Source organism: Macaca mulatta, chromosome 14 (assembly GCF_049350105.2).
Source record: "Macaca mulatta isolate MMU2019108-1 chromosome 14, T2T-MMU8v2.0, whole genome shotgun sequence".
NCBI lineage: Eukaryota > Metazoa > Chordata > Mammalia > Primates > Cercopithecidae > Macaca > Macaca mulatta.
This window is the reverse complement of record NC_133419.1, coordinates 101,683,121-101,706,905: the sequence shown is the minus strand read 5'-3', so window position 1 is coordinate 101,706,905 and position 23,785 is coordinate 101,683,121. Positions and strand designations below refer to the sequence as shown.

Below are 23,785 nucleotides of genomic sequence, written 5' to 3'. Positions count from 1 at the left end.
GTATCATCACCAACACTTCACGCAATGCCCTGTGGATTATTGGGTATGGAGACAGCTGAGTAAGTAATCTTCTGTGAGGTTACAAGCTGCACTTCTGAATGCCTGTTAGACTTTCAGTTCTGCTACCTATAGGCATTAATGGGTAGGCCTCAATTCTTTCATCTATAAAATCAGAATAATAAAAGTCATCTCGTGCAGTGGCTCTGAGGATTAAATGAGAGCATTCATGTAAGAAGCTTAGCGTAATGTCTGGCATATATGGAGGGGTCAAGCAACATTAATTATTATACAAATGTGTAAAATCTATTTGAGTTTATGAAACTTATACTCAAATTGGAGAAGATTATATATACTTGCACAAATACTTCATCTAAATTCAATTCAACAACCATTTCCTCAGCTTCAACTTACACATGAAGAGACAAGGCAGGGCACGAAAAAGAATAAAAATAAGAAGCTCCCCTATCTTTAGAGATCTTCAGTCTAGTAGAAAAGACTAATAAGTACCCCCAACTAATTGTAAGTCAGATAATATTAAGGGATACCTATTAGATACACTAGAAATGGCACCCCAGTAAATAAACCATTCCAGTGGTTCTCAAATGGAGGTATCTGGCAATGTCTAGAGACATGTTGGGTTGTCACAACTAGGGAGAAGGAAAGATTATTGGTCTGCTACTGGCATTTAGTGGGCAGAGTACAGGGATGCTGCTAAATATCCTACAACACATGAAGTAGTCCTCTGGAATAGGAAAGCACCCTACTCAAAATGTCAACAGTGCTGAGTGGAGAATCTCCTGTTCTCTGACTGGAAAGGAACTGTATTCCAGAGTGTCAGTCTTCACGTCCCCACCCACAGCCTGATTGACTTCTGATGAGACAGGCTTCCTGAGACTTTAGCTGCCTGAAACTCTGCCAGTGGCTTCTAATGGTTATTTCTCTTATAGGCTTATCCTCCTTTTGATCCAGGTCTATCTTTCCACTTGTCACCACATGGCTAATCAGGCCAAGAACAGACCTCACAAAGTTGCCTAGATTCCTAGCTTTACCATTCTCCTATGTGGCTTGTCTCATCCTCATCCAAGATCCAGTGACAACAACACTGAGAAGCTTGCCATGGAAATATCAAGCTATTCTCATTTTTATCGCCTGCTTTTTGGGGGCTGCCAGCAAAACCTCTTAAAACATAGCCTGGAAAGAATAAAAGGCAAAGGAAATTATTGTTAACTAACTGTTGCCAATTAAAATAATGAAACTTTGAATGACTAAATTATCCAATGTATAAACATACTTTATATTAGTCTGTTTACACAATGATTATCCTTCTTCATCATTTAGTATCTTAAAATGCGCAGTAAAAAATGTTTGATGTTTTGACAATATCTGCCCTACTACAAAGCTTGCTCTTGCATCAGTGTCTTGAAATAGTTGATGCTTCCTGTTCCTTTAAAATATTCACGATCTGTTAACCCTGTGAATTCATGGATACACAGCACATATCTCCACCTACCCCAACCATGTCTAAGAGCAAAATTAAACCCCAAAGTTGTCATATCCATTAGGATGGCTACTATCAAAAAAAAAAAAAAACTGTCAGTGAGGATGCAGAGAAACTGGAACACTTGTGCTCTGTTAGTGAGATTGTAAAACCGTGCAGCCATCATAGAAAAGAAGATGGTAGCCCTCAAACAATTAAAAATAGTTTACCATATGAGTCAACAATACTACTTCTGGATTGTATCCAAAAGAACTGAAATCAGGGTCTCAAAGACATATTTGTATGCCCATATTCAAAGCAGCATTATTCATAACAGTTAAAAGGTGGAAGCAATTCAAGTGTCCCTCCATGGATAGATAGATAAACAAAATATAATGTATACATACAATGGCATATTATTCAGCCTTGAAAAGGAAGGAAATTCTCATGCATGCTACAACATGAATGAATCTTGAGGACATTATGTGAAGTGAAAAAACTAGTCACAATAAAACAAATACTTTGCAATTCCACTTGCACATAGTATCTGGAATAGTCAAACTCCTAGGAACAGAAAGTAGAAGGGTGATTGCCAGGGGCTGTGGGGAGGGGGAGATAGGGAACTGTTGTTCAATGGTATAGAGTTTCCATTTTGCAAAATGACAAGTTCTAGAGATTGATAGCATAATAATGTGAATATACTTAACACTACTGCACTGTTCACTTAAAAATGGTTAAGATGATACATTATATGGTATGTGTATTTTACTATAACTACAGAAAAACAAAGTTGTTAATATTTAATGTCACTTCTAGGTATTCTCTAATTGTACTCATTAACTGAAAATTCTTTGCACATCTAAGAAGAAACATATCTACACATCTATCTGGGAACTAGGCTCAGAGCAACAAACATAGCTTAGATTTAGTTCATTTTTCAAGGGAAAATAAATGTTGTAAGTTATACAGAATAGAGCATTAGTGATTAACATGGCCAAAATTCCATGCATGTAGACTCTATTTCTCTTTCACACAATTTGCCTTAAAAAGGGTGATTTTGGAAGTCAATCCAGCCTACATATATGACTATCAACAAGGAAATGATTGGGTAAATTATGATACACCCATACAATGAAAGAGTAGATGTATAACGGTGCAAGGAGAAATAAAGCGTATTCAATTAGAAAAAGAGGAAGTCAAATCGTCCCTGTTTGCAGATGACATGATTGTGTATTTAGAAAACCCCATCATCTCAGCACAAAATCTCCTTAAGCTGATAAGCAACTTCAGCAGAGTCTCAGGATACAAAATCAATGTGCAAAAATCACAAGCATTCTTATACACCAATAACAGACAAACAGAGAGCCAAATCATGAGTGAACTCCCATTCACAATTACTTCAAAGAGAATAAAATACCTAGGAATCCAGCTTACAAGGGATGTGAAGGACTTCTTCAAGGAGAACTACAAATCACTGCTCAGTGAAATAAAAGAGGACACAAACAAATGGAAGAACATTCCATGCTCATGGATAGGAAGAATCAATATCGTGAAAATGGCCATACTGCCCAAGGTAATTTATAGATTCAATGTCATCCCCATTAAGCTACCAATGACTTACTTCACAGAATTGGAAAAAACTACTTGGTTCATATGGAACCAAAAAAGAGCCCACATTGCCAAGACAATGCTAAGCCAAAAGAATAAAGTTGGAGGCATCACGCTACCTGACTTCAAACTCTACTACAAGGCTACTATAACCAAAACAGCATGGTACTGGTACCAAAACAGAGATATAGACCAACAGAAGAGAACAGAGCCCTCAGAAATAATACCACACATCTACAACTATCTGATCTTTGACAAACCTGACAAAAACAAGAAATGGGGAAAGGATTCCCTATTTAATAAATGGTGCTGGGAAAATTGGCTAGCCATAAGTAGAAAGCTGAAACTGGATCCTTTCCTTACTCCTTATACAAAAATTAATTCAAGATGGATTAAAGACTTAAAATTTAGACCTAAAACTATAAAAACCCTAGAAGAAAACCTAGGCAATACCATTCAGGACATAGGCATGGGCAAGGACTTCATGTCTAAAACACCAAAAGCAATGGCAACAAAAGCCAAAATTGACAAATGGGATCTAATTAAACTAAAGAGCTTCTGCACAGCAAAAGAAACTACCATCAGAGTGAACAGGCAACCTACAGAATGGGAGAAAATTTTTGCAATCTACTCATCTGACAAAGGGCTAATATCCAGAACCTACAAAGAACTCAAACAAATTTACAAGAAAAAAACAAACAACCCCATCAAAAAGTGGGCAAAGGATATGAACAGACACTTCTCAAAAGAAGACATTTATGCAGCCAACAGACACATGAAAAAATGCTCATCATCACTGGCCATCAGAGAAATGCAAATCAAAACCACAATGAGATACTATCTCGCACCAGTTAGAATGGCGATCATTTAAAAGTCAGGAAACAACAGGTGCTGGAGAGGATGTGGAGAAACGAACCCTTTTTACACTGTTAGTGGGACTGTAAACTAGTTCAACCATTGTGGAAGACAGTGTGGCGATTCTTCAAGGATCTAGAACTAGAAATACCATTTGACCCACCCATCCCGTTACTGGGTATATACCCAAAGGATTATAAATCATGCTGCTATAAAGACACATGCACATGTATGTTTACTGTGGCACTATTCACAATAGCAAAGACTTGGAACCAACCCAAATGTCCATCAATGATAGACTACATTAAGAAAATGTGACACATATATACCCTGGAGTACTATGCAGCCATAAAAAAGGATGAGTTAATGTCCTTTGTAGGGACATGGATACAGCTGGAAACCATCATTCTCAGCAAACTATTGCAAGAACAGAAACCAAACACCGCATGTTCTCACTCACAGGTGGGAATTGAACAATGAGAACACTTGGACACAGGAAGGGGCATATTACACACCAGGGCCTGTTGTGGGGTGGGAGGAGAGGGGAGGGATAGCATTAGGAGATATACCTAATATAAAGGACGAGTTAATGGGTGCCGCACACCAACATGACACATGTATACATATGTAACAAACCTGCACGTTGTGCACATGTATCCTAGAACTTAAATTATAATAATAAAATAAATAAATAAATAAATAAATAAATAAATAAATAAGACTGACTCCTTTCTTTGTTAGGTCTCTGCTTAAATGACATTTACTCACTTAGGCCTTCCTTGATTTCCTGCATGAAAAACTCACCTACAGCCCCCTCTGCTACCTATCCTAGTTTATCTCCCTTTTTCCAGAGCATATATCACCATCTGATAATACATTTTGACTTTCTTCTTTGTTATGTCTGTTTCTGCTAACTAGAAGGCAGAAGCTCTTTTTGACCAGAGTTGTATTCTCAGCTCCTTGAGCAATATCCAGCCCAGAGAAAGAGATTAATAAATATTTGTTGCAAATAAATTACTGCTATCCTTTCCAACTACTTCAGTGTAGAAAATCCCATAAATTTCATCCGTTTTGTAAATAAAAATGAAACTATGCTATGGTCCACCATCCGCTTTGCTATAAAGTTTCCCAAATCCTACAGTTTACAGCTTGTATCTTTAAGCAAAAGATATAAGCAGAACCTGGCTGAACCTATTATTAATGTGTTCACTATATGAAGGCTCATTCATTCATAAGAAACTGAAGAGAGGGCCGGGCACAGTGGCTCATATCTGTAATCCTAGCACTTTGGGAGGCCTAGGTGGGTGGATCATATTAGCCCAGGAGTTTAACACCAGCCTGGGCAACACGGGTAGAGATCCCATCTCTATGGAAAGCAATATAAATATAACATTAAAAATTTTAAAAAAAAGAAATTGAAAAGAAATCAGTTTTTGGTAGCAGTTTTTAAGTGTAAGCTCCATAAATGAGGTAGCGAACTTAGGGCTAATCAATGACACTGTCCAGCAGAGTACACAGTCACAGAAGACAATCAAATCAAGACATCTGGACTGGGCGCAGTGGCTCATGCCTATAGTCCCGGCACTTTGAGAGGCCGAGGCAGGCAGATCACTTGAGGTCAGGTCAGGAGTTTGAAATAAGCCCGGCTAACATGGTAAAACCCCATCTCTATTAAAAATATGAAACTTAACCAGGCGTGGTGGTGCATGCCTATAATCCTAGCTACTCAGGAGGCTAAGGCAGGAGAATCACTTGAGCCCGGGGGGCTTTTAGTGAGCCAAGGTAACACCACTGCACTCCAGTCTGGGTAACAGAGCAAGACTCCGTCTCCAAAGAAAAAAAGACATTCGAGGCAGAAGCAGCATGGATCACCTACTCCATGAATTCCCAAATTCTAGTCATTCACATTCTACTTCCACGATTTCGGCCATGGCCATGTCCTACATTTTTCCTTATAAACGGATTTACTTCTTTTACTAAGCATCCTACAAAGCAATAATTTTCATTAAATTCAGAGTTGTTTTGTATCCAACACACATTGAAATAAATATGGAACTACTAACATTCAAAATGTTCATTCTGGCCGGGCACGGTGGCTCACGCCTATAATCCTAGCACTTTGGGAGGCTGAGGGGGCGGATCACCTGAGGTCAGGACTTCAAGACCAGCCTGGCCGACATGGTGAAACCCCATCTCAACTTAAAATACAAAAATTAGCTGGACATGGTGGCGCATGCCTGTAATCCTAGCTACTGAGGAGGCTGAGGCAGGAGAGTAACTTGAACCGAGGAGGTGGAGGGTGCAGTGAGCCAAGGTTGCACCACTGCACTTCAGCTGGGGTGACACAGCGAGACTCTGTCCCCCGCCGCCAAAATAAATAAAATAAATAAATAAATAAAATGTTTATTTTATTGCTGGTGGTTTCCATTTTACACTTTGGGAAATGCTGAACACTCCTCATTTACAAAAAAGAAAACAAAGTCCCAAGGAGCTTAAAGCTTTACTAGATGTCAATAATTAATTGAGACCTAGACTTTCCCAGTTTGTGTTCTGGTTTCCTGCTGATCCTGAAAACACGTGTTATTTTACTTGCATCACTTACATAGTATTCTGTTACCTGAAGTAACAGAAATAATTCTGTGGGTAAAACGTAAAGTGAATATAATTAAAAGTCTCAGATGGGAGGGGATATTTTATTTTCCCTCTATAGAAATAAAGCAAGTACTATGGAGCGCAGTTTTTTTTCCACCAAGGCAGTTAGACATGATTATGCAAATAAAGAGTACATCACTTTTTCAAACAACAGCATATCTGCTGTTGAAAATATGTGAAAGATACAAAGGTTTGGTAGAAGTCTGGAATGTAAAAAAGGTAAGGTTTTCATAGGGTGGCCACATTTTCCAAAGGAAAAAAGGAAATACACTAGCTTCAGGACCAGCCTGTGGTAAACCACCACACTAGAAAAAAAAAGTTAACCAAATCGCTATCAGTTGAATTATTACAGTAAATTACCTTGTCTAGTACAGTCAGGGGAAAAAAAGAATGTTGGTTAAAACCATTCTTTTGAATGGACTCATTGATTGGTTTTCTATTTATTTAGTTCCCCCTTTACTATCTTAATTTTTTTTTTAATTTTATACATGAAAGTCCTGCACAACCTTTGTTTAGTTATCCTTGAGTCTCGTATTTTTTTTGCCACTTTTTAAAGGTTCTGTTCAGAAATATAATTAATTTACATATATTAACCTGGCTAACCTCTCTTATTTATCTCTAATAATTCATAGATACTCTGCAATTTCCTACATGGACAATCATATCATAATATGACAATTTTGTTTCTTTCATTTTAAGTCTTAGATTTTTATGCCTTTGGCTTTTTTTTTTTTTTTTTTTTTTTTTTCTCCTGGAGACAGTCTCACTCTGTCACCCAGGCTCAAGTACAGTGGCACAATTTTGGCTCACTGCAACCTCCACCTCCTGGGCTCAAGTGATCTTCCCACCTCAGCCCCACAAGTAGCTGGGACACCATGTCCAGCTAATTTTTGTATTTTTTGTAGAAACAGGGTTTCGCTGTGTTGCTCAGGCTGGTCTCAAACTCCTGGGCTCATGCAGTCCACCCACCTGGGCCTCCCAAAATGCTGGGATTACAGGAGTGACACAGGCACGCCCAGCCTGCCACTGGGTTCATATTACTGAACAGACTAGGGGCCCTCCAAAACAATTTTGAATTTAAGCAGTAATAGTATACATCTTTGTGTGACTCCAAATTTTTAAGTGAATGTTTCTAATGTTTGAGTGAATTAACATGTTTCTAAGTCTTGTAAAATTTCATACACAACTATCATAGTATTCTGTTCAAATGACAACGTTAACCGGAAATTTCTTAAGGTCATTGCCATACTATAATAGACAAGAGTTGGAGTGATTGCCCAACTCACAATAATTCCTTTGTTTCTGAAAATAGCTCTATATTCAAATGAAAGTCTATGCAACATATTCTGTCCCTTTAACCTTGGGTAATTGGTCAAGTGTCTTTAAGTGACCTTGGCTGGGCCAATCAGAGCCTCTCCTACATTTCTTTTTTTCTTTTTCTTTCTTCTTCATCTTGTCTTAAAATGAGAAACTAGACAATCCTCTCTAGAAACAATTTCTGTAAGGTTTAGTACAATGTTTATGACTCACCATGTGGAAGAAGCCAGCTAACAGAATGAGGCCGATAAGCAAATGAGAGGAAGAGATAAAAAACCTCTTAGAGGCCTTACAGTTTGTGATTCTGGCTGTTTCTTAATCCCACAAGCTGCCCCAATGTCTTCCCAATCAATTTCCTGTTTGACTTGCAAATGAGTATCCTGGGTGACACAGCGATAAATCACAGGATGAAGTAACATAGCATCTTGATAAGAACCCCTAAGAGTTAGGCTTTTCAAATTATGAATCCTGATTCCAGGAAAAAGGGAATATTTATGAATAATTTGTTATTTTTAATTACTATTATAACAAGTAAAATGTAATGAACTATTTACTATAACTTCATGAGATATTACCATTGGGAGAAATACACCTGATTTCTAGTTACTTTTCATAGTTAAGAGTGAATGTATAATTATCTCAAAAAAGTTTAATTTTAAAAAGCTTTTGTTGCCCTTTCTTTGGAAATTAAATGTATCAAATTATCAACTTAAATTTGCATTTTCTTCCGTAGTGCATAAATACGTTCTATGGTTTAATCAGAAGCAAAGACAAAAAGGATTGTGTTAACCAGAAACTGCTCCCTTATTTCTGAATATCTGGTTGGCCTGTCACCTGATATTTCCCATTCATCCATAGTTTTGTTACCATTATTTAAAATTTCCCTTCGGGATATCTTTTATAGGTATTTTGCTCTTCTACCTCATGCCTATTTTGGTTTACTTTTTCTGTCCTTTAAAATTAAGTGCATCACCCAGATGTTAAACTTTTAAGGGACAGTGACACAATAACTTTATATACATTTACCTTTTACAATATCAAAGTATCTTTGTGCTTCCCAAGTATCAAAGAAGAACATCAAAGCATGGTTTATGAATGGAATAAAGACTAGCACTTCCCCAACTGTACCGATGGAAAGCGATGGCCAACACTAGAGAGTAAATGTATTTTCAAAAGTGCAAAGATAAAAATGCAAAGATTTCAATATGATGTGCAATTGCAAGACTTCAAAATAAAACTTACTAAACTAGGATAAATGCCAAAGGCAGGAAAACGAAAGAACTAGAGATGCGATGAAAGAGACCAGAAGTGCAGGTGTTGTGTGGCAGCTCATATTCATAGCCAAAAGCAACAAAAAACCTTGACACCCAAAGATTCATAGGAAAACAGCAAAACTTAAAAAAAAAATTCACTACAGTTTATATCTTGACAGAAAAAGAGTCAGAAGAATATGAAAGTACTTTATTCAGAGTATCCTATTTTAAACTAATTGCTTTTTCAATAGCACTATCTGGTTTAAAAAAAAAAGTTCCCTTTAAATTCTTCCCTGCAGTCAATGTCAAATATAAAAAAAAGGGAGGGGAGGGTCTTGGGAAACAGGAAAGTAGAAAGACTGGATGACTATTTGCACGTATGCATCTACAAATCTTTAAATTTAGCAATTGAATATATAACCATGAAATACAAGCTATCAGACTAGCATTCATCATAAGAAAAAATATTTATGCCCAGATGATTATAAAGCTGGATAGCAAAATACAAACATATTTTAAAATTAGTGTCAGCTCAGTTCTCTATGTTGACTACATGCTACGACAGCGGAACTCCTAATAGCATACAACCTGAATTTTACTAAGGAAAAATACCACCTTCTTTTGTTTCCAAGTATTATTTTGCAAGAGCTAGTAAAAAGCACCACAAAAAGTCTCAGTTCTACATTTTTCTTTCTTTTCTTTTTATTTTTTTATTTTTTGAGACAGTATCGCTCTGTTACCAGGCTGGAGTGCAGTGGTGCAATCTCAGCTCACTACAACCTTCACCTCCCAGGTTCAAGCAATTCTCCTGCCTCAGCCTCCCAAGTAGCTGGGACTACAGGTGCACGCCACCATGCCTGGCTAATTTGTGTGTGTGTGTGTGTGTGTATATATAGACACACACATATATATTTATACATATGTGTGTGTCTATATATATATATATATATATTTTTTTTTTTTTTTTTTTTTAAAGTAGAGACAAGGTTTCACCATGTTGGCCAGGATGGTCTCGATCTCCTGACCTTGTGATCCACCCACCTCGGCCCCTCAAAGTGCTGGGATGACAGGCGTGAGCCACCACGCCTGGCCACAGTTCTACATCTTTAATTCCTCTTTAATATACTCTGTTAACGAGCAGTGAAATGGCTAAAAGGACACATGCCAGGGTAGGCTTCATTGTCTAAACACTGCATTATTTCTATTCTGAGGCATGTTTTGAATTTTGACAGACATTTGTAGTTATCATTAAGAGTCTTAAGTCATTTTCAGTTACAGACTCAAAAGATATAATCTATAAATATGAACACTTTCAGTTTTCTGAAATCCTAGCAATTATCCTATTCAATTACTTCTCACTAATGATTTTTTTTCCAAAGAGAGTTTATTTATCCCTCAGACTTAACCATAATGAATTAATTTAAACAATCTGAGAAATGGTAAAAAGAAAACTGATAATTCTCAACAATTACCTTTTCTTTTTCTTATCAAGGAGTTTGTACTACTAAACACTATGCTAAATTTTGAACAACCAAGATGGTTTTTGGAACACCTAACATATACAAGGAATACAACAGTATAAAAAAGAAAAGATCAGATCTCTGACCACAAGGTGATTAAAATCAAAACTAAAAGAGAGAAGACATGGGATGGAACAGAGCAATGAGCTGCAAGCCCCAACTGCTGGAATTGGGTCCTGTACATAAAGTGTGGTCACTTACTGGTGTTCTACATCACACTGAGTAACTCATTTAGAGGCTATGTTGTTTCAGATTGTTGTAAGGATCAAATAACATGTATATGAAAACGCCGGGCCCAGTGGCTCACGCCAGTAATCCTAGCACTTTGGGAGGCCGAGGCGGGGGGATTGCCTGAGGTCAGGAGTTCGAGACCAGCCTGGTCAATGTAGCGAAACCCTATCTCTACTAAAAATACAAAAATTAGCTAGACATGTTGGTGCGCGCCTATAATCCCAGCTACTCAGGAGACCAAGGTAGGAGAATCTCCTGAACCTGGGGGGCGGAAGTTGCAGTGAGCCGAGATCGTGCCATTGCACTCCAGCCTGGGCAACAAGAGCAAAAGTGTGTCTCAAAAGAAAAAAAAAAAATGTATATAAAAGCTCTTTGCACAATTAAAAAACACAAATGAGGGACCAATAATCCCCAGACTTTGAGAGGCCAAGGCAGGTGAATCACCTGAGGTCAGGAGTTGGAGACCAGCCTGGCTAACATGGTGAAATCCCGTCTCTACTAAAAATACAAAAATTAGCCAGGCATGGTGGTGGGCAGCTATAATGGCAGCTACTTGGGAGGTCAAGGCACGAGAATCACTTGAGCTCGGAAGGCAGAGGTTGCAGTGAGTCAAGACCGTGCCAATGCACTCCAGCCTGGGCAACAAAGTGAGACTTGCCCCCAAAATAAATAAATAAATAAACAAATAAGAAATTTAAAAATGAATTTTATTATTGTTAGCACTAAAATATAAAAGCCATTATTATTGCAGTTGCAATAAATTGTATATGATCTACCACCTCTCAATACTATCTTAATATTTCACCGGAAAACTGGAAATCAGGAGATGGAAAGCATCCACAATTCAGTAAACGTGAAAATCAGAACTTTATACATGCAGGACATTGAGATGATGTATTATTCTTTTTTTTTGTTTTAATTTCAGGCAAAATCACTGTAGAAAAATGTTGCTATGGAGGCCGACATATCTAAAATTTGTTTCTAATAAAAGTTAACCTAAGACATACCAGAAACATAATCTGTTTTCATACATGTGGAATTTTGGCATACTGTGCCTCATTTACATGAGACAATAAAAGAAACTGGATTACTTCACAGATAATTGCACTTAAGCATATAACAGCACCAAAGCCAGAAACTTAAGATTAATTAGTATCACCTACCGAGGGCATAGCTGCAAAACAAAGATGTATGGCAAAAATAATAAATACAGGGAAAACTTTCATCAAGAGAAACGGGGATACACAATTTTTTCAACATTTAAAATATTCTACTACTTCATAAATTCTGGGTTCAAGAATGGGGGAAAGACTTAAATAGATTTATCAGATTCACTGCACATTTTTAGATCTTACATGTCAAAAATTTAATGTGGGAACTGTCAAAGGATTGATGGATAAAGTTTTCACAGAAATATATGCCTAAGTATTATCAGAGGCATTTGAACCAAGCAATTCTATCGTGAACAGGGGTGGAGTAAAATAAGGCTGAGACTTAACTGGGCTACATTCCCAGGAGGCTGGGGATTCTTAGTCACAGGATGAGATTGAAGGTTGGCACAAGATACTGATCATAAAGACCTTGCTGATAAAACAGGATGCAGTAAAGAAACCAGCCAAAACCCACCAATGCCAAGATGGCATCAAAAGCGACCTCTGGTCATCATTGTTCATTAGACATTAATTATAATGCATTAGCATGCTAAAAGACACTTCCACCAGCACCATGACGGTTTATAAATATCATGGCAACGTCAGGAAGTTACCCTACATGGTCTAAAAAGGGAAGGGATCCTCAGTTCTAGGAACTGTCCACCCCTTTCCCAGAAAACTCCTGAATACTCCACCCCTTGTTTAGCATATAATCAAGAAATAACTATAAGTATACTCAGTTGAACAGCCCACGCCACTGCTCTGCCTATGAAGTAGCCATTCTTTTGTTTCTTGACATCTATAATAACTTTCACTTTAGAGACTCGCCCCAAATTCTGTCTTGCATGAGGTATAAGAACCCTCTCTTGGGATTTGGATTGGGATCGCTTTTCAGTAACAATATGATGAACTTGTTGAAAATTAAGATAATTTCAAAACTTATGACTATGTTCTTCCCTTCTTCCCTAATTTTTGTAAGATATTGAAGTAATACATCCAAAGTACTTATTAGCACATCATACATACGATATCAACAATACATGTTAGTTATTGTTATTAATGGACTCTGTAATTGAAATAGAGTCTTAGTTTGTGACACTGTGATTTATATGAAGGCTCCAGATCCCCACAGCATGGGTTCAAACCCTTGCGATACCATGTATTAGTTATGTGCCTTTGAGTTTCCTCTCGTTTGAAATGGGTACATTAATAGCATATACTTCTGAAGCCTGCTGTGCATATTAAATCAGTTGAAACATATGAAGCAACTGCAGCAGTGCCTTGCACCTTGGAATGTTCAGTGTCAGTTGCTATCATCATCTAAAGCAGTGCTGCCCTATAGAAATATAATGCAAGGCACATAACAACAAACACATTTTAGGTGTTCGACAGACACATATTCCTGATGTCTAATGTACTGAGCACCACTAATAGATTCTTCACATCTCTTGAGGCTCACACGAAAGCTCAAAATCAACTGATTTTACCAACACACTTTTTTCTTTCTTAAATATCTAGGCCAGGCGTGGTGGCTCATGCCTGTAACGCCAGCACTTTAGGAGGCCGAGGCGGGTGGATCACGAGGTAAGGAGTTTGAGACCAGCCTGGCCAACATAGTGAAACTGTGTCTCTAATAAAAATACAAAAAATTAGCCAGGCGTGGTGGCAGGCACCTGTAATCCCAGCTACTCAGGAGGCTGAGGCAGGAGAATCGCCTGAACCTGGGAGGCAGAGGTTGCAGTGAGCCGAGATCGCGCCGTTGCACTCCAGCCCAGGTGACAGTGAGATACTCTGACTCAAAAAAAAAATTAAGAAGTTAGAAAATAAACATCTAAATCTATTCTGATTTTACTCCCATTAACTTTATTAACTTTATGTTTTAAAATAAAAGTGAAAGAAAAATAGAGGCCTTAATAGTCTTACAAAGAGAATATTATTGAAATTTTAATGAAGGTTATAAATTTTTCTTCTAAGTCCCCCTATAAGTTTTTTTTGTCCCAAAATAATACCCAGACAACTAGTTCATTTCAGGGAAGTACTTTTATTACTCAAGGATAAAAAGACAGGCTGGACACAGTGGCTCATGCCTGCAATCCTAACACTTTGGGAGGCCGAGGTGAAATGATTACTTGGGGCCAGGTGTTCGAGACCAGCCTATGCAATATGGTGAGGCCCGCAATCTCTGAAAAATAAAAATAAAAAGATAAAAACTGAAGAATTGGTTGGTCATGGTGGCACATGCCTATAATCCTAGCTACTCAGGAGGCTGAGGCAGGAGGGTCACTTGAGCCTAAGAATCCAAGGCTGCAGTGACCAGCCCGGGAGACAAAGTAAGACTCTGTCTCTAAAAGAATATACAAATACTGGGAAATCTAAAGCAAAATTTGTAACTTACACAGGTCAAAGGCAAACGTGAAATGTTGTGGGCAATGGTAGTTCTCATGTTTATCAAAATGAAAAATAAAAGAAATAAGTTCACTGGTATAAATTCTCTAAGATAAACCCTAGGTAAAATATTTTGAAGTTGAAGCTTCCCCCATTGGTGACAAAGATATAGCCAAGAAAAAAAATCTACATTGCTAAACACACAAGAAATCATTTGTCAAGGTCAGGGACTGTACTAGAAAGTGAGGGGCCCCGGGGTCAGACAATGATTGGAGGGTAAAGGAAGAGCATAAAGTGGACCAGATAATTTGGACCTTCTGTCCTAAGGAACGCTGCAGCCACTGGGTCCACAACCTATGTCTGTTATGGTCAAACATCTCTACTATATGCAAGTGAAGAAACAGGTTTTGATCAAGTCATCCAAAAAGCTTTCTCTCAGTTCTCCTACTGATCTAATGTCCCCTAGGAGGACATTAGACTCTACCTTGATTCTACCACATCTGATCAAACTGTGGACTCGATGAACCTCAGAGCTCTATCCTCCCACCCTTTCTCTTCTGTCTCACACTCTTAGCCCGGGTGATCTCACCCATTCTTATAGCTTTAAATGCCTCAACATATGTTGACAACTCCTAAATGTATATCTCCAGCCCCAGCTCCTCCCCTGAATTCCAGAACCATACATCTAGCTGCTCCCCAAACAAGGCTACTTAGATATACAATAGGCATCTAAATCTATCTAATTTTTTTTTAGTAGAGATGGGGTCTCTCTATGTTGCCCATGCTGGTCTCTAACTCCTGGCCTCAAAGCCATCCTCCTGCCTTGGCCTCTCAAAGTGCTGAGATTACAGGCATCTTCATAAACAGCAACATCCCCCACCAGCTCCATTATTTTTCTTTTTAGCATTTATCACCACCAGACATAATTTGTTTAATGTTTGTTTCTTCCCCTTAGAATGCAAGTTTCATCCGCGCATGGTGGCTCACGCTTGTAACCCCAGCACTTTGGAAGGCAGAGGTGGGCAGATCACGAGGTCAGGAGATCGAGACCATCCTAGCTAACATGGTGAAACCCTGTCTTTACTAAAAATACAAAAAAAAAAAAAATTACTCAGGCGAGGTGGCGGGCACCTGTAGTCTCAGCTACTCAGGAGGCTGAGGCAGGAAAAGGGTGTGAACCCAGGAGGCGGAGCTTGCATTGCGCTGATATCGCACCGCTGCACTCCAGCCTGGGCGACAGAGCGAGACTCTGTCTCAAAAAAAAGAATGCAAGCTTCATGAGAGCAGGTATTTCTGTTATAATATTAGAACTCAAGGGGACTAAACTAAGGCTATATGGAAAGGGCAGGGGGCCAGGGGAGATATGTGGGATGAAGCCTCAGTGACAAGAGGGAGCCAATCATGACAGGATATGGATGAGGATGTTCAAGGCAGAGGAAAGGGCAAAGGTATAAAGTTCAAAAGAAGCCTGTAGTGACACATGAAGAGGAATAGAAAGAAACCCATAGGGTTGGAGAACAAGCAAGAGGGAGTGTATTAAGAAGGGAGAGGCCAGCCTCAATGGCTCATGCCTGTAATCCCAGCACTTTGGGAGGCCGAGGCAGATGGATCACTTGCGGCCAAGAGTTTGAGACCAGCCTGGCCAACATGGTGAAACCCCATCTCTACTAAAAAAACAAAAATACAAAAATTAGCCAGGTAAAGTGGTGTGCGACTGTAGTCCCCGCTACTCAGGAGGCTGAAGCACGAAAATCACTTTAACCTGGGGGGTGGAGGTTGCAGTTAGTCAAGATCACGCCACTGCACTCCAGCCTGGGAGACAGAGTGAGACTCTGCCTCAAAAAAAACAAAGAAGGGAGAAATGGGGGTGGGTGAGGTTCCAGGGATTTAGGGGGTGGCACTATCACCTCCAGTGGCATGGAGGCAAAAGGGTCAACTTCACTATTTCAATACAAATAACAAAGAAGAGGTTCCCTAGAACTCTTCCAGAAGGCCACAACCTAGCGTTTCATCCTTTTCCAGGGAGTTCTCTTGTTATGTTAACATTGGTTCAAATTAATTTTGAACAGCCTAAGACGAAATGGTGGCATTTGCATAGCCAAGTCAGCTGTGATCTAAAGAAAAAGACTGGTTTCCGTAGTGGTACAGAAACTGAGAAGACGTTACCACAAAGTGTACATGGTTTAGAAGCCCCTCTCTGTATTAGGGGTAATCTGAGTCTGACCACAAAGACACCTTTTCAATGACACCTTCTAACCAAAATCATTGAAGTGTTTGCTGCATTTTATGTGGAAAAATTCTAGCATTTCCAATAAAGATGCACTTTTTAAAAAGCATATATCAATAATTGATACCAGATCCTCACCTTTTAAGTAATAAGCATTTTATTAAGGTCAGTACAAAGAGCTTTTAGATTATTTCTTACATTTGTGCCATTAAATTGCTGTTCTCTTCCTAGCCACATGATGGCAGCTGTCAATCAGCACTATGGAAAATCCTGCATTATGGAAGGTGTGTGAGACGTATGAGACAGAATAAACTATACCCTCCTCAAAAGTTTCTGAAACATACTTTCCATTATTTTCTCAGGTGCTTTTCTGTTGCATTAAAACTGCATTTTAGTTGGCTTTAGCAGAAACGTAAAAAAAAAGAAAAAAAAAAACTCAATACTTAAAGTTAGAAGGAGACAAGAGGAAGTTCCATTTCAAAAATCCATGTTTCTTTGGGCTCTTTTCTGCAAATAGTCATTAATCTCCCAAGATGACATATTCATCTTCCTAAATATGGTAAATCTTCCTCATGCTGAGATTACAGGTATGAGCAACTGTGTCCAGCCAATATTTTTGTTTACTCATTGTTTCAACATACTGAAGACTTTGGTCAAACCTAACAAACATATATATATATATAATACTCATGATTTATCAATTAAAAAACATAATCTGAATTAGTGGTTTTATAATTAATTATATAGTCCCTTTACAATTTCCTGGTACACTAAATAAATTTAAAAAGTCACATGAATTTTTGATGCCAGTGCAAATAAATTATATTTATGTAAAATTGTAGTCTACTAAGTGTGCAATAGTGTTTTGTCTAAAAAAAATGGTGTACATACCTTAATTTAAAAGTATTTCATGCCTGAAAAATGCTAACAATCATCTGAGCCTTCAGCAAATCATAATGTTTTTGATGGTGGAGGCTCCTGTCTTGATGTTGATGATTGTGAACTGATCAGGGTGGTGTTTGCTGAAGGCTGGAGTGGCTGTGGTAATTTCTTAAGACAACCATGAAGTCTGTAGCATTGATTGAATCTTCCTTTCACAGAAAATTTCTCTGTAGCATGAATTACAGTTTGATAGCATTTTACCCATGGTAGAACCTCTTTCAAAGTTGAAGTCTATCTTGTCAACCCTGCTACTGCATTCTCAACTAAGTTTATGTAGTATTCTAAAACCTTTGTTGTTATTTCAACAATATTCACAAGGAGTATGTTCACAAAGAGTAGATTTGATCTCAAGAAACCATGTATTTTGCTTATCCATAGGAAGCAATTCCTTATCCATTTAAGTCTCATCATGAGATTGCAGCAATTCAGTCACCTCTTCAGGCTCCACTTTAAATTCTAGTTCTCTTAAATCTTCCATCACATCTATAGTTACTTACTCCACTGAGTTTTGAATCTCTCCAAGTCATCCATGAGGGTTGCAATCAACTTCTTCCAAACTTCAGTTGATATTTTGACCTCTTTGTGAGCATGCATTACTAGAATCAACTTCTAGTGATGAATCTTTTCCAGAAAGTTTTCAATTTACTTTGATGAGCTCCATCAGAAAAATCAAAATCTATGGCAGCTATAGCCTTGCAAAAACATATTTCTTAAATCATAAGACTTGAAAGTCAAAATTACTCCTTGATTCATGGGCTGCAGAATGAATGTTGTGTTAACAGACATGAAAACAACACTAATCTCCTTGCACATCTCCATCATAGCTCTTGGGTGACCAGGTACATTGTCAATGAGCAGTAATATTTTTAATGTTATCTTTGGTTTTTTTTGTTTTTGTTTTTTTGTTTTTTTGTTTGTTTTTTCCTGAACAACAGGTCTCAACAGTGGGCTTAAAATATTCAGTAAACCATGCTGTAAACTGATGTGCTCCCATCCAGGCTCCATGTTCTATACCTAGAGCCCAGATAGGGTAGATTTAGCATAATTCTTAAGGGCCCTAGGATTTCTGGAATGGTAAATGAGCACTGGCTTCAACTTAAAGTCACCAGCCACATTAACCCCTAACATGAGAATCAGCCCATCCTTTGAAGCCAGACACTGACTACTTTTCTTTTACTGCTATGAAAGTCCTAGATGGCATCTTCTTCCAAGGGAAGGCTGTTTTGTCTACATTGAAATTCCATTGTTTAGTATAGCCACCTTCATCCATGATCTCAGCCAGATCTTCTGGATAACTTGCTGCAGCTTCTATATCAGCACTTGGCTGCTTCACCTTGCATTTTTATGTTATGGTGATGGCTTCTTTCCTTAAACCTCATGAACCAACCACTACTAGCTTCAAACTCTTCTTCTGTAGCTTCCTTACCTCTTTCAGCATTCATAGAATTGAAGAGTTGGGCCAGATGCAGTGGCTCACGCCTGTAATCCCAGCACTTTGGGAGGCAAAGGCAGGCTGATCACAAGGTTAGGAGTTCGAGACCAGCCTGACCAACATGGTGAAACCCCATCTCTACTAAAAATACAAAAATTAGCCAGGTGTGGTGGGGTGCACCTATAATCCCAGCTACTCAGAAGGCTGAGGTAGGAGAATCACTTGAACCCGGGAGGCGGAGGTTGCAGTGAGCAGAGATCACGCCACTGCACTTCAGCCTGGATGACAGAGTGAGACTCCGTCTCAAAAAAAAAAAAAAAAAAAAAAAAAGAATTAAAAAGAGTTAGGGACTTGTTCTCAATGGGTTTGGCTTAAGGAAATGTGGCTAGTTTGATCTTCTATCCAGACCACTAAAACTTTCTCTATATCAGTAATAATGCTGTTTCATTTTCTTATCATTTGTGGGTTTAATAGATTAGTACTTTTAATTTCCTCCAAGAACTTTCCTTTGCACTCACAACTTTCCTAACTATTTGGTTCAAGAGGCCTAGCTTTAAGCCTGTGTCAGCTTTTGACATGTCTTCTTCACTAAACTTAAATCATTTCTACCTTTTGGCTTAAAAAAGTGAGAGACACATGACACTTCCTTTCACTTGAATACTTAGAGGCCATTGTAAAGATTTTAATTGGCCTAATTTCAATATATTTATGTTTCAGGCAATAGGGAGATCTGAGGACAGGAAGAGAGATGGGTGAATGGCTGGCTGGTAGAGCAGTCAGAATACACTTACCATTTATTGATTATGTTCACAGTCTTATTTGGGTAGAGTTTGTGGAGTCCCAAAAAAGTCCTAACAGTAACCCCAACATTCACTCATCACAGGTCACCACAACAGATATAATACTAAAGAAAAAATTTGAAACATTGAGAGAATTACCAAAATGTGACACAGAGACAGAAAGTACACACATGTTGTTAGAAAAATGGTGCCAACGCATTTGCTCAATGCGGGTTACCAAAACCCTTAATTTGAAAACAAAAACAAAACAAATGAAAAACAAAAACCACACATTATCTGCAAAATGCAGTACAGTAAAGCACAAAGAAATGAAGTATGGCTGTATGTGTGTATATAATCCCCCAAGTGGACAGTGAGGTCAGTTAAATCAGAGATAATGTCTCAGAGAAGTCCGTAACCCTCACTGTAACTATCAGCATCGTTATCAACATCAACATGTATTCACTACGTGCCAGGTGCTGCTACAGATGCTTTTCAACAATCCTGTGGGATATATACTACTATTTTTCCCATATTACAGATGAGAACATTGCATCATAGACAGAGAACATCACAGATATTTGAAAACACTGGGCATAAAATTCTATTTTTGAATGGGTGTTTCACCAGTAACTATGCTCTAATACCTTTGCATATATTCATCCATCAATATAGAATGCTTTCCCTACCCTTCCCAGCCTAGCAAAATTCTCCCAAACTTCAGGATTCAACTCAAATGTTACCTTTTAACATTAACCTGGCAAGTAAGTTCCTCTTTCCATGAATTGTCTGAAACATTTGAAACATGTCTGTATTACAACACTGAGGTTGTTATAACCTCTAAATGTTTGCTGAATTAGAATAGGTTTCTTAATAGCAGTCTGTTCAATATTTTTAATCTCTAGAACAGTAAATTGAAAGCAAAATAAAGGTAGTTTACATATGCCAAGCAAATAAAATAATTAGAAAAAAGGTATATCTTATTAGCAATATATGATCATTATAGTCACAAATCGTTCCAAAAATACATATAACAATTAGTAGATGTGTCAAATCATAAGGCCTTGTATAAAGTTCGCTAGTTCAGGAGGTCTATTCTTTAATATGTTGAAACAAAGCAATATTCTTAAGAAATACAGAACAGACTTACCAGTCTTCGCCTTTCTTCTTCTACTGCAATGAGTAGTCTTGCAAATTCTTTTAGTGACTGAGCTGTTTGGAAAAAAAAAAAAATTAAAAGCATTAATATTTTCATTGCTAATATCTAATTACACAGGAAGAAACATTAAAAGGAAGCTAGTTATTAATTTGTATATAGTATATCTGTGATTTTATGTTTGTATAACCATAAAAGAATATACAATAGGATCCTAATGACTAACAGCTATGGATCAGAGATGTATGTTTGTCTGCATGCTACAAATTAAAGCTTAGCAAGTACCAACAATATTTTTTCTTCAAAGACATTGGAAGAGATATAGCTTATATATTTAATAAGTAAAATGTACATACACATTGATAAATGTAGCATTGAAATCATTTTTAAGCAGTGACCTACAAATAATCAAACATTTTTAAGTCTATAAGGAGCAATAAATCTACTATTTCGTGTATTTGGTAGCAGCCAGTAATGCAAAATTTTCCACTGACTTCTAGAAGCTGAAGTGTCACAGATAATTGGAAACAGATTCCATATACTGAAGGGATCAACTTTACTTCTACATGCAAGGTATGTTAGATCTTTGCTGTTCAATTCAGTGTGGTCAGAAGAACCAGTAGCATCAGCATCTTGGGAGTTTGTTAGAAATGCAGACTGTCAGGCCCCACCCCAGAATCTGCATTTTAACAAGATCCCCTAGTGATCTGTTTCTGTATTAAAGTTGAGAGGCCTGCTGAACTATCGGTACCTATATTGCTTTACTTTTGGTAGGAACTGAACAAGGACAGCAATTTAAATTGAAATGGGAAAGATCAAGTATTCAGAAACATTGTGGGAACAAATAAAAACTAAGCAAATAAATTAAAGGGAGGTTATAGTAGCATATTCTCTAAAAATGCATAGGTCCAAATGGCAATTATGGAAGAGTAATTCACTATATCAATTTTTCATACCTAATGCTTAAAATGAATAATTAACCAAATTCAGAATGTTTGGGTCACAAAAATGATAACACAAATAAACCTTCTCTTCTATGTCCTTTTTTTTTTTTGAGACAGGGTCTAGCTCTGTTGCTCAGGTTGGAGGGCAGTGGTGAGATCTTGGCTCACTACAGCCTCGACCTCCCAGGCTCAAGCAATCTTCCCATCTCAGCCTCCCAAGTATGTAAGACTACAGGCATGTACCACACCTGGCTAATTTTGTTTATTTATTTACTTATTTATTTTGTAGAGACAGGGTCTCACTATGTTGCCCAGCTGGTCTCAAACTCTTGGACTCAAGTGATCCTCCTGCCTCAGCCTCCTAAAGTGCTGGGATTACAGGTATGAGCCACTGCATCGGCCATACAACCTTATTTATTAGATTCCTAGTCACTTCCTTTTCCCATTTTAGCACTGGAAACAACCTGTGAGACCAGAAGTTTAGTAATTCTGGCATAAAGCCAACAACAAAGACAAGTAAGTGAGAAAAACAAATCAAGAGTCTCATCGAAAGAACTCATTAAGGAAGATAAAAAATATTTCCCATTTAACAATTAAATATTCCAACTTAAAATGTTGTTTTCTCTTTTCAGAATTACTAGGCTTACACTAGCCAAACTGGTGTGAAATGTTAAACCCTATGATTATTTCATATTGGATTTTATTCACAGCTACCCGAACAGAAATCAATGGATTACCTGGGAGACTCAGGATAATCTGATAAATACATTAATGGTCTTTTCTTTGAAGTTTGGATAAAAGAAATCTCTTCAGAAATACTGATATTAATGTTATAATACATTTCCAGTTTTGAAAACAGTAAGTTGAACAAAAATTATTATATAAAGAATATGTTAACTGGAGTGTATAACAGTATATTATATTTTTGCGCTTTCTTTTGGTAAAGAAAGTATTCCATCATTCTGGTAGGTATCTACTGCCACTGAAGTTCTTGGTTGGTGAGCTTGAAGAAGTCAACAAAACTCTGGGTGCTAGAAGGCAATTGATAACAGGTCTATAAAGAAAGAAGTCAAGAGGTAGGTCAGTTTGGGCTGCCTGAGTGTAATAATAAGTATGTTTCTTTAAAAAAAGAAAATTCCAAGTCAATTGTTAATTCCTGGGAAAACAACGTTATACAAATAACACAATCACAATAAACTGAGTAACTGACTTGTAACTAATATGTACAAAATCACAACAATATGATATGAAAAACTGATTTTGCTGAAGTTGTTTTAATTATCGAGAGAATAGGAGAAAGGCGTGTATAAAATAGTGTGAAGTAAAGACATGTATGAAAACAGTATGAAGCAAATGATAAATATCTAAAACTGAAAAACAAATTTTAAAAATAGCAGGACAATCATGGTCTTGAAAAAATTACAAGAAATGACTAAAAGTTCAACATAGTCTTTCTGAGAAATTAAAGTTAAGTAGTGGGGACTGGCAAGATAGGAGACTGCTAGTTTTCATTCATCCTAACGAAATCTATAACTTTTTCAACACATAATGAAAAATAAAACATGCTACAAATGCTTTATTTTCATACTAGTCTAAATGCTAGGAAGACATAGATCCTTTGTTATTAAATTTCCCAAAGGGCTAAATAAATACCTACTACATAGAAGCCTGTCAACAGCTATTTTGGAATAAATGAAAATATAACAATATTAGATTGGCAGAAGCACACTAGAATTTCCCATTTGGTCAACCCAGGAAATGATCACTGGCTCATACAGCCCCATGCTGTATCTTACTGCCTCCTGGGTATTGCCTCTGAGAACAGCTGAAGTCCACAGGCTTCCCCTAAGGTACCT

The 23,785-nt window shown here is 37.7% G+C and overlaps 1 protein-coding gene across 1 annotated transcript in view; it reads right to left on the bottom strand.

The window, feature by feature from the left end:
• ARHGAP42 (Rho GTPase activating protein 42) overlaps positions 1–23,785 on the bottom strand; it is a 307,373-nt gene that overhangs the window by 177,875 nt on the left and 105,713 nt on the right. Inside the window, exon 3 of the mRNA XM_002799784.4 lies at positions 20,980–21,041. Within this exon, the coding sequence (XP_002799830.1) occupies positions 20,980–21,041 (62 nt within the window). The remainder of the gene's footprint in view (positions 1–20,979; positions 21,042–23,785) is intronic.